The sequence below is a fragment of the Onychostruthus taczanowskii genome, unplaced genomic scaffold, assembly GCF_017590055.1.
Source record: "Onychostruthus taczanowskii isolate IOZ18803 unplaced genomic scaffold, ASM1759005v1 scaffold75, whole genome shotgun sequence".
Taxonomy (NCBI): domain Eukaryota; kingdom Metazoa; phylum Chordata; class Aves; order Passeriformes; family Passeridae; genus Onychostruthus; species Onychostruthus taczanowskii.
In genome coordinates, this window is record NW_024505339.1 from 33,658 (window position 1) to 49,140 (window position 15,483).

Here is a 15,483-nt window from a genome sequence, read left to right on the forward strand (position 1 = left end):
CTCCAAGGGGAGGGGGCTGGGAGGGAGTGGGTTCCTTAGGAGAGGGGCATAGTGAAAATCTGCAGTTTCTCCCATGGTGGGATGGTTCCTCACCTGCAAGAAGACACTGTCATGTCTTTTTTTTTTGGGTTTTTTTTTGGTTTTTTTTTGTTTTTTTTTTTGTTGGGGACCTCTCCAGCCTCTGAGAGCCCCCCATCAGCTCCACCCCGAGCCCCTCTGTGCTGCTGTGGGTGGCACAGGCAGATCCTGGAGCTGGCACTGGTGTGGGCAGGACATGGCAGCTGTCACACAGGATGGGATGGTGTCACCTTGTTCCTCAGCCCCTCTGCAGCGACCTGGGGACTGGGGGCAGCTGGAGAGGTTTTCCCCATCCCCCTGGGGTGGTAACCACAGCACAGCATTCCCAGCAGGCAGCTCTGGAACTGGGCAGGGAAGGAAGGGGCAGGTTATTTGTGGCAGCAGAAATCTGGCGTCACCTGGAGACTGGGCAGCTTGGACGCTGGTTATATTTTGGGAAAGATCTCTGTCTATTCCCAGCCCAACTCTTTGTGGTTTATGGACAATAAAAGTTTCATTCTGTTTGCTTTGTGCCTTCAACGAGCAGCTTGTGATCCAACATTAAGTTGCCTGACCCCATAAAACCATGGAAGCAGAAAATGAGCTCTTGTTCGGGCTCGCAGGCTGCTCCCTCCCTTTCCATCTTATTCCCCAAATCCTTGCTGCTTACACAGCAACCCTGTGACCACACTTCCAGATAGGATAGATGGTTCCTCCAGGATTTTTGAGCCTGTCCAGCTGTTCTCCAGCTTGGTTTGTTTGTTTGGAGCTTTCTCTCACCTGTTTGTTCATGAAGACGTAGATGATGGGGTTGTAAACCGTGGCTGTCTTGGAGAAGTAGGAGGGCAGGGATGCCAGGGCTGGCTGGATGACAATGTCCTTGTTGGTGGCCACCACAAGTGCAAAGGTGGTGTAGGGCAGCCAGCAGGTGAGGAAGGCCACCACCATGGCCACCACCATGCGTGTCACCTCCCGCTCCGCCTGCTGCGTTGTGTCCGACTCCTGCTGCTGCGCCGCAGCCTGCGGGGTTTGGGAGAGAGGGAGATGCCAAGGGAGCAGCTTGGAACAGCACCCCATCCCTCCTGTGACAGATGAGTCATGGGAGGATTGACTCTCACAATTAACAGGCAAATATCATGTCTGTAGGTTAAGAGAAGTTGTATATGTTTATGGTTATGCTGTACCCCCTGGCGTGGTTGTCAAGGGACAGCTGGGGTTGGGACATCTGGGAGGGCTGGCCTGTCATATGGTGACATCTGACCTCCAATGAAGATTTGGGGGAGAGATTTCCACCACTGGACAGTGAAGGAGGGGTTGATGGACAGAATTTGGGAGGGGTTAAAGGGTTAAAAAGGAAAAACCTCCATTGTGAGGGAGCTGAGCACATGGTGCGGAAAATCTTTTGCGTAACCTTTTTTCTTTACTCAGTCTTCTGTCGCATTTTTGATAAGGCTGAATAAACCTTCCTAAACTATAAAAAGCGAGCAGCCATTTCTCACAATTGGGAGCCATGATGGCAGTGCCAGGAGGAGCCAGCTCCTCTGGCTGTCCCCAACACCTGCCCTGAGCCTCTTCATCCCCATGGAGACGCTTTGGGAGCGGAGCGGCGCAGGCTCACCTGAGCTGGGCGCACTTACCGCCCGCAGGGTCAGCAGCAGGTTGGTGTAGGAGAAGAGGATCAGGCTGAGGGGCACCACAAAGCAGGTGACAAACAAGGCCAGGATGTAGCTGCTGTTGTTGCTGCCACCCGTGTACCAGTTGGGCCCGCAGGAGGTTCTCAGGCCTGGAATAAAGGTTGGGAATGAGCCTAAAGCAGTTAGGGCTTGGATAAGGGCTCAAGGATGGGCTCCAAAACAGCCATGGCACCACATGTGTCCATCCCCAAGGGCCTGGAGATCAGCCACTGGGGTTTTGGGGTGGCCAGATGCCCTCTGTGATTGTTGTGGAGTTGTGCCAGTTGTACAAGAGCAGGTTTGGGCTGGCTGCGTGCTGGGTGCTGCTCCAGCAGCCAGAGCAGCTCCTGGCTCCAGTAAGAATGTCCTGTGGTGGGGAACTTCCAAAGAACACCCTCCAGGAGATGATTATTGGCTAAGCAAGCAGGAAATATTAACAGGAGAGATTAACCCTTTAGACTCCAGCCCAGACCCTCTCCAGCTACCCCAGGCTTGAAAACAAGATGCAAGAATGACAACACAGTGGAGTCTGATGCACGTCTCCCCTACCTTCAGGCACGTAGCTGCTCCAGCCCAGGAGTGGTGGGGTTGTCCAGAGCAGGGACCAGCCCCAGGTGAAGGCACAGCCACTGGCAGCGTGCCGGTGCTGGAACCGAAAGTCTCCCAGGGGTCTGCAGACCACCAGGTACCTCTCCAAGGCCAGGATGGCCAGGGACCACAGCCCCACGATGCCTGGGGGGACAGCAGGGGTTGTGTCTCAGGGACGGGTTCTGCTGCCTGTGCTGGGACGTGGTAGATGATGATTTAGTTCAAGTAAATATTATTTGAACAAGAAGTCGGATGTTTTTGTCTTACATCAGGAACAGCTGTGATATTTGGCTGTTAGAAACTGTGATTTTGGCACTGCTTCTCTCACAGCAGGGACAACTGGGATATTTGGCCCTTAGAAATGAAGTTGGCAATGGGTGGCTGTGATGCCTTGTGGTAACAACAACAGAGTGTCCTCAAGGAGAGGTTTTGTGCAATTTCCAGTCCCTGGTGCACAGCCAGCCCCAGGTGTGCTGGCACAGCAGCCAGCACCCAGGAAATACATCCCAAACAATGTCCCCAAGTGGCATTTTCCACTCTTTCAAGACCAGGACTGGATGTGTGGTGACCTGGCACAGCCAACCATCTCCCCAACCCTTCCCTGTGCTAACCAAGAGCTGAAGGGCGTGAGTTCCACGTAACGAAAGTATCGACTTTGGGAGGTGGAACATCTCCAAAGCCCCTCTGCTAAACCCAAAAGCACCCTCCAAAGCCTGTGGCGGGCCTGCAACGCTCTCCTTACCCGTCAGGGACACCATGAAGCCCTCCAGCCGGCAGAAGCGCTCCCCAAACACGAAGAAGCCGCTGATGTTGTTGGAGAGGCTGATGGAGCTGCCGCAGAGCGTCACCAGCAGGTTGGCCACGGCCAGGTTCACCAGGATGTAATTGAGGGGTGAGCGCAGCCTCCTGTGCCGGACGGACACCACGACGACCAGGCCATTGAGCAGCGAGGCCAAGGCCACCACCAGCCCCATCAGCACGGCCACCGCCAGGTACATGGCCCGGGGGGCCTGGTGGGGCCACTGGGGGCCATCGAAAGGCCCCGGGGTGCTGCTGTTTGGGGGCTCCTGGGTGCTGTCCATGGAGCAGCAGCACCTGGGGCAGGTGAGCTCCCCCAAAAGCAGAGCCTCTTTATAGAGCTGGAGGGGCTGACGTGGCCCAGAGCAGCTTGGCTTTCAAATACCTTAAGCTTTATTTTAATCTGAAGGGTTTGTCCTCCCTCCTGATTTTTATAATCAGCTCTTTGTTCCCGAGGGGATAAAGAGTGACTTAAAGAGAAATTTGATGGCTGAACAGAGCATCATTTAATTGAGTAAATATTTTTTTTTTCCTTGTGTTTTCCAGCTGGATTTTCCTGTGAGCCTGGCCTTGGCACTTGGGGCTGGACATCATTCCCTGTGTCCTGGGTTTGCTGGGCCTCAAGACTACTAAACAGATATTAAACATAAATAAATATAAATATGCATGTAGTATATATACTTAATTGGGCCATATATATGTATTTTCTCTCTCCATATATATATATATATATATCCCCATATATATATATATTTATAAATACTTATAAGTACATATATAGTATTTATAGTACATTTATAGTATTTTATAGCATTTATATACTACATTTTTATTATTTTATAGTATTTATATAGTACATTTATAGTATTTATGCTATATGGGGCCAAGAACCCCCCAGTGCTCAGGTTTAAAACCATTTCTTCCCAAATCCTTGCCATCCCCCAAATTCAAAAGCTGCACCACCAGCATCAACCTTCTTTCTTTTTTTTTTTAATTTTTATTTTTTAACCTTTTTATTTTTGGTTCTCGTTATAAATATTAACAAATCTGACCAAAAGTACACAGATAGGTAATACTGAAATACAAAAGTCTCTCAGGATGCAGGTAAGGACGGTTTCTGCAGCCTTCACATGGTAGCAAAACATTGGTATCAAACATTTCACGAGGCCTGGCATGACAACCACCAACTCTGCATGCAGCTGGGACGAGGGACGGAGTGTCCACTTAGAAAAGACTGGGGTACAAAGTGAAGGAACCCACACACACATGTCCTGCTCCACCTCAGGCATCAACCAGTTTCATAGGCTGGGAAAAAGGATGGATTGAAAGGAACTTTGCCAGAAAAGGGAGGCACAGCCAACCTGGTGCTCCTGGAGCTTCCCTGGAAGCTCAGAGCACAACCAGGTGTTAAGGTGCTGGACCAGAAAGGATTAGTGGGAACATCTGACTTGACAGGCTGCCAGTATTCAAATAAAATCCATGCATATCTGCAGGGTGCATTACAAACATTGAGTTATTAAAAAAACCCCTATGAATGTTGGTTTTTTTTTCTTTTATCTCCCCTCACCCCCAATATCAAAGAAGGTGTAACAAGGTGTAACAGGATCGTCACTTGGAAAAGTAAACATAGGTTTCCAGAGATTCCATTGGTTCCCAAGAGAAAAAAAAAGAAGTTGGCAATATGTGCATAGGGCTTGGAAGCTGAGGGCAACTGAGACTCGTGGGGAAAGAGCAGCTTTTCCTAAGAAATTATTGTTTAAAGGCTTCCAAACATTTTGGGAATGGTGCAGCATTTCCTAGAAAGCTTTAGCTTATCCCACTGGATGTCTGGTGGGATGATGATGAAGAGGCCAGCCAAGGTGGATCACAGAGGATGATAGCTGGGATTATTATAATATTAATATATTATTACTGTGCCATGTTAATATTACTGTACCATACACAGAAATTTATTTGGTTTGGACACTGAGGCAGAAAACAAATCAACCTCACGGCCGTGCTGAGCTACAACACAATTCCAACTCACCTCCGAGGCTCAGCATCTTCATTATTTAATGCATGAATTGGAAAGGGATGAAAAAGGGAAAAATTATAGAAAAACTCAGCCTGAAAGCTGGCTTTGCTGGAAAAACAGCCGTGCTGCTGCATGGCATGGTTTCATTAGGACAGAAACTGCTTCCTGGGAAGCAGGAACAGCCAGGCTGTTCCAGGGAGCTTTTACATTTTGCCTCCCAAACGTGAAGCTGCCTGATCCCAGGAGGAAAAGCGTGGCGTGCACAGCTCTGCTGCCTGCACAGGAGTTACTGGAGAGGACGAGCACAACATTCCTGCAAGGAGAGCAAACACTCTGTCCGGGTGTACCGGGGACACAATCATTCCAACGGAGGAGCTTGAAAATGCAAAAAAGACAGTTTAGGCCCAAACCACAGAGACTGACAAACCACCAGAGATATGGCACAAGCTGCCTCGAGGAGACAGTTCTGGGTTTTGTGTGTTTTTGGGGACGCCTTTTGCCGATGCCGGACACACGGACGCGGACGGACGCATTCATTTTTTTGCCACTGACTTGCAAGGCAGCGAGAAGGTAACTGAGTAGAGGCAGGATTTGGGAGAAGAGCCAGACTGCAGTGCATGCAGGGGTGCACACCTGTGTGAGTGGGAGTGGGAGTGTGCACGTGCACGCTCGAGAGTGGGGCTGTGAGTGCGGCAGGGCGCAAAGAGGCGTTCTGGAAAAGCCTTGGGAGCCGGGAGCGGCCGCCAGAGCAAAACCACCTGTGCCTTCTTCCCTGGGAAGGGCTTCCCTGCAGCCAGACCCTGCTGAGGGGTGTCCTGCTGTCCTGGCTGGCCTGGGATCCCCCGTATCCAAAGCTGGGAGGAGCCCAAGGGCTGTGGAGCTGTGGCCCTGCGGGGCTCAGTCGCTGAGGACGGCACCCGGCAGCTCGTTGGTCAGCGTGTGCCAGCGCTCGATTTTCTTGTCCTTGTTCTTCAGGCAGTCGAACCAGTGCTTCAGCCGCTCCCCTTTGGCATTAATTCCTAACACGACTCCGCCTTGGGAGGGAGACAGAGAGAGGGAGAGGTGTTGTGGGAGCATCAGCTCTGCAAGGGATGCTGAGGGATGCAGAGGGGGATGCTGGAAGGAGCCAGGTGAGTCAGCATCCTCACGGCATCCAGCCTGATGTGAAATCCAGCCCAAATTCTCCACCCCCTCGTGGCTGTGGTCTGGGGCCTGTCCCAGGCAGTGCCCCAGCCCCAGGCAGTGCCCCTGTCCCCTGTGCCAAGGGCTCACTGCAATCACAGTGGCTGTCGGAGGTGCCGGGCACTTGTTAGTGATAAATCACAGTGACCAGAGACAAAATCACAAGCAGCCCAGACATCCAACAGAGATAAATGAAACCTCCCTGCTAAACATGTTTTGCACTCAGAGGAAAACATCTGAAAACAGAAGGGGAGAGGCAGATGCATTTCCTCCCTGCTTGGATGCTCTGTGAGAGGCTCAGGTGCAGGAGAGGGATAAAAGCAGAACCAAAACCCAGTGAAAATGAATGTGGAGAACAAACCAGGGGGCTGGAGGAGTGCAGGAGAAATAAGAGGCACAGACAGCAAAGATAAATAAAGAAGAGGCCAAGGAGACCTTCTGGAGTGTGTTACTCACCTATGAAATCATTGGATTTCCCAATGTCATAGTCCCACACAGTGACCTCCAAGGTCTTCTTTGCCAGGTCACCGTGCTTTATCTCATAGAAAAACTCCTGTGGAGGAGCAGAGGCAGAGCCAGGATGAAACAGGGGTTGGGGCTGCCCATCCTTCTCCTTGGGCTTTGCTGCCCACAGGGAACCCAACCCAAATCCCTCACACAGTGACCAAGGTGATGATTTTTTATCCTTCAAGTCTGAGGCTGAGAAAAGCCCCTCGGTGAGAACCACACCCACCTCATTGAACTCGGGGTTCAGCGTTTTCTTCTTCACCGCTGTCTTGTGCTTGGATTTCTTGTCCTCATCCGGTTTCAAGTAACTGCAACGAGACCAAAGTGGGTCCAAGTGAGGAGGGCAGGAGGCCGCGGGTGGGGACATCTGTGACAGCTGAGCAGAGCCAGGGTGAGGTGGGTTGCTGAGCCCCCTGAACCTCCAGATCCTCCTCCCCTTCTCTCCTCTGCCAAAATGCTGGGGCCAGCTGGGAGGAGGCAGCATTTTTCCTCCTTAGGACCAAGCCAGGTGCTGGCTGCAATCAGAGAGCAGATTATCCCATCTCCAGTCCCTAGGGGACACTGGCACTGCACACATGCTCTCCAAACCCAGCACTCCCAGCCCAGGACCTGGCCAGACCTGGATTGTGACTGCTCTGCTCATGCAGAGCCTCTCCAGGACACAGGAGCCACATGCAGGGTGGGAAAGGGAGCAGGACACGCAGCTTTGAGCTGTTCCCTGCAGATATCGGGCAGCACAGCACCAGAGCTGGACAGCAAACAAGATTAAAGTGTCATCAGGCAGAGAGGGGACCTGAAATGTGGGCCAGGCCAAAGTCAGCCCGTCGTGGTTTTGTGCTGGTGCTGCGCCTTTAAACATCAGTTCTGCTTCCTTGCTACACGTTCCAGATCTTGCTTATAATTAAAAAAATTAGGGCTTGTGCTGAGAAGCATCACTTTCCTATCTGCTCTGATCCCAGCCCTGAAGATGCAATTTCCTGTGGATGGCACAGGGGACACCCAAAACTGGCTGGGTGCAATGGCAATTGTGTTGCTCAGGGACTGAGCCGCCCCCGGGCATCTAAAAAAACAAGAGGGGATTTTTATACAAACACCTCCACCCCTAAAAAACAATTAAATAAGAAGGTGGAAATGTGCTGCTGATGAACTCCATGGGTCTCCCACGTGTGGTTTCTCCCAGTAGTTCTGCCTTAGCAAATACCATCCCTAAAAGTGCCCAAATTTCAGTCAGCACCGTGGGGACAAGGAGGTAGGACAGGCACAGGGCCCTTCCTCACCATGGCCACGCCTTCTTTGCAGACAGTGAATTTGAAAAATGCCATCCCCCCCCCCAAAAAAAAACCAGGAGCTGTGGTGAGGCAGTGCCAAACCAGCAGGGGCAACCCCACAACACCAACTCCTGTGCCCACCTCACCTGGAAGCTCTGCCAAACAATTGCCAGGGAATAACGCTCCAGGCAGAGGCAAGCTGCTGCCTGACGGCCTCATTTGCATCTCCTAATGAGAGCAATTAATTCCCGCTGCGGGGAGAGGCAGGAGGGGACAGCAGGGCCGCGGGTGACACTCACATTTTGACGTAGGGGTCGGAGTAGCCGTTGGCATCCATGGCAGCCAGGTGGGCGCAGCGCATGATGCCCACCTGCAGCCCCTGCTTCTGCGAGCTGTACTTGAGGGAGATCAGGATCCTGCCACGCTCCTCCAGCGACTTGTCCTCTGTTTTATCTATCTGGGGAGGGAAAGCACCCAGTCTGGGGGTTGTACCGGGGTACAGCCACGGCCAGACACCTCCCCAGCCAAGGGATGCTCTTCCCCACATCCCTGATTATATTTGAGGGGCCAAACAGCTCCACGTTCCCACGTGCCACAGGGAGAAGCTGCTGTAGCTGTGATTCCAAGGTGGGATGAGGCTCTGAGTCCTCTTCACTCACCGGCAGCTGCTTCTCCAGGCAGATGTTGAAGTTTTTGGTCTGGTTGGGTTTCAGTTTCTTCAGCGGGATGCGCGTCTCGCCGATGAACTCGTTGTGGCGGAACTTGTCCTCGTCACACACCGAGATCCTGCAACAGCACGGGGTGACTGGGGACACTGGGGACAGGGGAGGGGCTGCCCCCTGCACTGCAGGTCCCCCCAGTGAGGGAGCAGCTGAGATCACCCTTCCCCAGGCCATGGACAGAGCACCTCCTCTGCAGGCAGCTGGAAAACAGCTGGAATGCAGCTGGAATGGAATCAGCACAGCCCGCCCAGGCACTGCTGGAAAAGCAAGCTGGAGCCTCAGCCATCCTAATGACTCTTCCATTAATACATCAGAGTCATCAGTGACTAAAGCAAAATTATTCCGAGTTGCTGGAGCTGCATTTTGCCCAGCCATGGAGGCTCTTCCTCATCCCTCCCTTGGACCGTGTGGTTGGGAGAAGCCTGCTTCCCACAGAGCTCCTTCCCGAGGAGCTCAGGCACTGCTGGGAACGTGGCAGCTCCCAGGGTGACCCTGGCTGGGACACAGAGCAGGTCTGCCACCTCCTGTCCCACCAGGAGTGATTTCCACACCCAGAGCATGGGAAACATCACACCTTGGGCAGGTGAAGCTCTCCCAGCCTTGCTGGGATCCTGGGGTGCATCCCAGTGAGCTGAGCCCAGGCTGTTTTCCATGAAAAAACTACCAATGCCTTTCCCTGAGCTGGCAGCTAATGAGTCATTGCTCTGCTGCTTCTGACAGAGGAGCAAAGTTGGTGCTTGCAGGGAGCCTCTGCTTGCAGCTCCCGAAATCCCAGAGGGCCAGAAGGGTGCCTTGAGGGACCAGCAGTGCTGGTAATGGGGAAAGCCATCCCCACCCAAAGGGAGCATCCTGCATCCCCACTGGGGCCATGCAGGGACTGGCTGGACTCCCTGCCCATGAAGGAAAGGCATTTCTTCTCCCTTCCCTTCCATCTTTTCTCCTTTAAAACAAAACAAATGTTCTTGCAGTCTTCTTACAATGTTCTTACATTGAGTGTCTTCTTATTTTTGGGTACCTGATTGTTTTCTTTTTCACCCTCTCCCTCTGGCGTCCATCTCCCCGTGGGTGGCACTTGTGCCCCCAGGGACCACAGGGGAAGGGGGAAAGGAATTAAAGATAAATAATGCCCTGTGATCCCACCTGAGGGTAAATAATTGCACACCACACCTCTGGCCTGCTCACATCTGGATGGTTTCTCCCTGGATGGGTTATCCATGGATGATTTATCTAGAGGTGGTTTATCTGTGGATGCTTTAGTGCCTTACCCAAGGATGGTCTGACCACCCTCATGCTCACAAACGAGCAACAAGGAAGCAAGGAAGCCATGGGGATGTCTCAGTGCCACAGCACAAGGATCATCAGGGCTGGGGAGCAGCACAGAAAATGGGGTTTGGGGGAAAAAAAATGACATGAGCAGGAAAACAGAGAATGCTGCTCTCCAGAAAACTGTGCTGGATGCAGCGTTACTATAGATACCCACGGCAAAAACCACCCCACCACAACGGTGAAATCCTCAAAGAGAATCTCAAATGCAGGCACAATATTCCCCATTTCCTCTGCTCTTTCTTGTCAAGAACAAAACCAGCAAAGGAGCAGCAGCAGCTCGAGCCAGCACTGCTTGCCAGGCGCGTGGAGCCCTGTCCCTGTGGGCAGAGCTGGGGGGGACAGGAGGGGACAGGAGGGGACATGGCCTCACAGGGAGCTGGCAGCCCACGATCTGTGTCTACACCCAGCACTTGTGGAGTGGTGCTGGCTCCTGGGCACTCAGGGAGACAGGGGTTGGGATGGTTTACCTCTTAAAAAAGTGAGGGACAATTCTGCTGACAATGCCCAGGGACACCCCAGAAGCACAGCAAGATCCCAAACACAACGTCCTGCCTGCTGTGAAAGCTCAGGAGCCTCAGGATGGGCAAAAGCCCAGGAAGGAGACGTGGAAAACTCCAGTGGTGGTGGCAGGGAGAGCATCTCCAGTGTCACACTGGGAGAGACCCCCTGGGCCCTGTTTCAGTGCCCTCAGGGACATGGGAAGGCCCTTGGGAAGTGGTTTTTGGCACACCTGCAGGGTCTGGGATCTGGCACTGCCCTGAGCAGCCCAGTGGAGCTGGAGACACCTCCAGGCCTCTCCCAGCCCCATTTTCCCTGCAGCACGTCTGGACCCCACATTTTGTGCCCATCTGTGTGTGATGTCCTCAGGCTCAGCCCCCGGTCCCAGTTCCTCTTGCCAGCTCCAGTTCATCCCCACTGGAATGGGAATTCCAGCACTGGCCCATCAGTGAAGGCAGTGAGCTTTGAGTGAGATGAGCAGGAAGCTCCAGCCCCATCCCTCCCTTTGGAAAAGGGCATAATGCAATCACACCAGCTTGGATTTTATTAGGAGAAATCCATGTGATGGAATTTTTATGCCTTGGGTTAGAAAATCAGCCCCACGACAAACAGCAGGGGATGCCTCTGGCAGCCTCGTTCCCCTTCCATCCTCAGCCTGGAGCTGCAGCTTCACCCCTTCCCCATCTCTCCTTATTAATCCAAATCCCTCCAGCCTGGTGTTTCATTTGATATCCTCACTGTGGGGTCCTGATCTTTATATTAATGGCTGTGAAAAGCACCTTGGAAGGAAACTAAGCAGCAAATGAACAATCACTGCTCATTAAATTTCTCCTCCCTCCTACTCAGCCCGGGCTCCTGGGCTCCAGCCCTGACTCACCGAGCAGCTCCAGCAGCTGACTCATGGCTTCTGCTCCCTCACACGAGCTCCTCGGCCTCTTCCCCAGTGTGGAAAGGGGAAATGGGGGTCAGCAAGGACCCTTTTCCACAAAAACACACAGAGCAGAGCCTGAGATCATCCTCTGTGCCTAAGATCCCTTATGGTAACAAGGGAGGCTCTCCGTGAGGAGCAGGGGATGCTGGCTTGGTTTAAGGACAGGCAATACCAGGCAAGGAGACAAAATAACACCTTGGGAAAGGCCAGTTCTCCAGAAAACAAAAAAGGAGGATTCCATCATGGGCTCCATCACAAAATGCCTCCAAGTCTGAGCACAGAAACCACAGCAGAAATGAGTTATAATTACAAGTGCACCTGCAATTCCAAGCAAACCTCATTCATCCAGAGTAAAGCAATTTGGGACCCCAAACCTTGAAGTGGCTGCACTCTGCTTATTAGTCCTGATCAAATACTATTTTCTGAATAATACATTTAATGAGTCATGATGTTTGTCAAACACATGATTAAACAAAGAATTCCTGGCATTCGTGGGCTAGCTGAGTACCCCATGAATAATGCATCACCTCGCCAATATAGCTGGATATGAATAATTGTATCCAATATCTGGCCAGCTCGGGTATTTATTATGAATGCAATTTATTTATTGTATCTTACATCTATTATTTAACTGGAGGAGATTGTATTCTGCCTGTTCCAGCTTCCCCTGCAGCATTTCTCTGCCTCCCTCTGACATTGTACCCTATGGTGGGAATGGGGGCTCCAGGGTGGGACTTCCTGGCAGGGGAATCTGTCCCCAATCCCATCCATCTGTGCACTCCAGTGTGTTTTGCATGGCTCTGAACCTGCCTTTTCCCAGGCTGGTGGGTGGTTTCATCCCTGCTAAACCTTGGGTTACACTCAGGGATATTTAATTCAATGAATGGATGAGCCCTTTCGAGATCCTCCCACCTGCTGCTCTCCATGAAATCCCAAATATCTGCTGCTCTTTGAGGGGGTTGCTTCATTAACAAAATCCTGCTTGCCAGAGCAATTAGCTGGGCTGCCTTCACCTCTCCTTCACCTCGGGGAGGCTGGCCCTGCTGGCTCCTGGGGTCTGTCACAGCAAAGTCACTCCACCAGCTGGGACAAGGCCCTCAAGGGATGAGGGAGAACCTGTCTGGCCATGATATGGGGCTGGGGGGCTTGGGCAGGAGGGGATCCAACACCCAGCTCTCTGGGATGTCCTGACAAGTGCCACTTGTCCCCTCCTAAAAGGCTGCCGGCACTGGCAGGGTGCCCCAGGCCAGCACCACCCCAGCAGTCCGTGCTGGACACGTCCCACCAGCTGGGCTGGGAAGATTTTTGGGTGCTTTTCCAGCTTCCCTGAGACATCTCCAGGCTGTAGGGAGGCGAATGCTGGCGGCAGCTTTGATATCTGCCTTTATTTTCACATTAAAGAGACTTTGGAATTGCATTCCCTGCCCAGCTCAGCAGCAGGGAGGCTCCCAGGGAATGGCCACTGCCCAGACCCATGGGAACATCACTGATGCTCTTTCAAGCAGCACCAGCTGCCTGGCAGGAGCCTCTCCTCATCAACACAGGGAAAACCAGAGTCCTCCTGGCTTTGAAGCTGATTTTTCTTCGTGGAAAAGGAGATATTTTGAGGAGGAGATGGATGGGTGAGGCAAAGCACCCAGTGCATGGAGAAGTTTCCTGCAGGAAGCAGCACTGGGAGAGCGAAGGGCCAGCTCACAGCAGAGAAACAGCTCCAGCCACACCAAAACACTGACAGATGGGCAGTTTAGATGGGATATTGGGAAGAAATCCTTTCCTGTGAGGGGGGGCAGGCCCTGGCACAGGGTGCCCAGAGAAGCTGTGGCTGCCCCTGGATCCCTGGAAGTGCCCAAGGACAGGTTGGACAGGGCTTGGAGCAGCCTGGGATAGTGGAGGTGTCCCTGCCCAAATGAGATGATCTTTAAAGTCCATCCAGCCACATTCTCCTGCTGACTGAGGGGTCCCAGGTGGGCCACAGGGGTCCATGCACAGTTTTGAGCTTTGGGGAGGGCACAAGGAGCTCCACAGCCCCCAGCCTGGCCGGCAGGAATGGGATGGGGCAGAGCAGGATTTCAGTGGGGAAAAAGGCAAATCCAGCCCTGCACTTTTTTTTGTGCATCCCCCATCCCACAGCTCCCTGCTGCCTCCAGGATAAACAGCCCTTCCCAAGGGAGAAGCAGCTGCCAGAGCCCTGGAAGAATGGGGGTCGAGCCCTGCTGCTCCCTTCCAGCAAACAACTCAGCCAACATCTCCTTACAAACCCATTTCCACGCTCGAGGAGGCTGCAAACTTCAAAGCCTGCAGTGAAAAAATACCCACCAATAATAACAACAAACTGGAGGCTTCCCAGCCCCACCAGCCTGCAGCACTTCCAGCATGACTAATGTTTTCCAAGTGAAAATAATAATCCACGGCGCTGCATTTCCCATCACCCTGCACACTGCAGACAACAGGTGGGCTCTGCCTTGCTTCACCTCCGAGCAGCACCTTTCCCCAGGCAGCTCTGAGCTCCTGGCATGAGGAAAATCACAAACCCCCAGAGGCACCTGCAGATGAGGAGGGTGGGATTGCAGCCACGGAGCTGGCAAAGCCCTGAGTCCTTGGAGAAGGATGGAAAATCCTTTCTTTGCCCGTGGATCTCACAGCAAATCCTGCAGCACGGCCCCAGAGCAGTGTGGTGATGGAGCAGCCGAGGCTGCCCACAATTCCTGCCCTCATCCAGGTGGGACAGAGGCTAAAATATGAGAAATCTTTGCATTCACTGGTGTCTGCTCCCTGCAGAGCATCATTCCAAGCTCTGCCCCTGTCCAGCTCCACCCTCACACAACCTCTCCCAGCCCCTGGGAGATGCTGAATGCACAAGCTGAACCAACAAAATAAAATAGTAAAATAAAGACTTACATTCTTTGTTTAGCTGGACAATAATTCACAGGTGCCTCCAGGTTTCTAACAAAAAGCTCAGCCCTGAAAGGGGCCCAGAACTTCCCTGAGGAGATTTTCTCAGCAAGACACAACTACAAAACCTCGACATGTGCCTGTGAGAGCTGGGCATGGAGAGGTTAAACCTAAACCACACTGTCACTGTCATATTTTCTGGAAAAAAGGATTCTTCTCCTGGGAAGCTGAGAAGCCTCGGAGAAAAATGAAAACAATAATTATCTGATTTTCTTCTCCTGTGTTTTGCTGCTTGGGAACGTGGTTTGGAGCTTGTTTATTCAACATGTGAATTGTTTTTACTTAATGACCAATCACTGTCCAGATTTGTCAGACTCTGAAGAGGGAGTCAAAGGTTTTCATCATCATCATTCCTTGTAGTCTTCTGTCTGTATCCTTTCTCTATTCTTTAGTATAGTTTCAATTTAAGTATTCTTTAATATTATATGTATAGTTTCAATTTAAGTATTCTTTAATATTATATAATATCATAAAATGATAAATTAGCCTTCTAAGAACACGGAGTAAGATTCATCAATTTCCTTCCTTCAACAGAAGGAAGAAATCACCAGCCCAGCCCAGCTGAGCAGGCAGGAGCCAGGCAGAGGGCTCTGAAGGGAGTGATGCAGCAGGAACAGGCTCCTCGCTGGTTCCCCCAGCCCAGGCTGCCTGTAAACCAGGTGTCAGTGGCTCTGGGGCTGATGGATGCCTGCAGGGCACACTCACCAACTCTTTGCTAGGGAGAACTCTGCCCTGCTCTGCTGGGAGCAGCTCCAGGACTCTCCTGTGGGGCTGAGTGTTGTAAATCAAGGGCGGCTCAGGTGTTGGAGAGAGAAAATTATGTATCTGGCTCTATCATCAGAAGGCTAAATAATTACTTTGTTATGCTATACTATGTGCATTGCATCTGAACTGAATCTGCCTTGGACTCATTCTTGCTCAGGACTGCCCTCACCTCTGATTCTCTCATGGCTGTCTCGTGACAGTC

General features: G+C 52.1%; 2 protein-coding genes across 2 annotated transcripts in view; both read right to left on the reverse strand.

The window, feature by feature from the left end:
* Positions 1-284: 284 nt before the first annotated feature.
* LOC121345707 (pinopsin) lies at positions 285-3,400 on the reverse strand. The gene is made up of 5 exons (XM_041422841.1): positions 3,061-3,400; positions 2,280-2,462; positions 1,695-1,840; positions 838-1,077; positions 285-422 (listed from the first exon to the last, which is right to left on the reverse strand). The coding sequence occupies exons 1-5, from the start codon at positions 3,398-3,400 to the stop codon at positions 285-287; spliced, it is 1,047 nt and encodes a 348-aa protein (XP_041278775.1).
* A 1,877-nt stretch (positions 3,401-5,277) lies between these two features.
* DOC2B (double C2 domain beta) overlaps positions 5,278-15,483 on the reverse strand; it is a 32,016-nt gene continuing 21,810 nt past the window's right edge. The window contains exons 7-12 of the mRNA XM_041423117.1: positions 8,747-8,873; positions 8,387-8,544; positions 7,046-7,127; positions 6,769-6,865; positions 5,764-6,164; positions 5,278-5,505 (exon numbers count right to left, since the gene is read on the reverse strand). Coding sequence (XP_041279051.1) covers positions 6,028-6,164; positions 6,769-6,865; positions 7,046-7,127; positions 8,387-8,544; positions 8,747-8,873 — 601 coding nt within the window. The 3' untranslated portion in view covers positions 5,278-5,505; positions 5,764-6,027. The remainder of the gene's footprint in view (positions 5,506-5,763; positions 6,165-6,768; positions 6,866-7,045; positions 7,128-8,386; positions 8,545-8,746; positions 8,874-15,483) is intronic.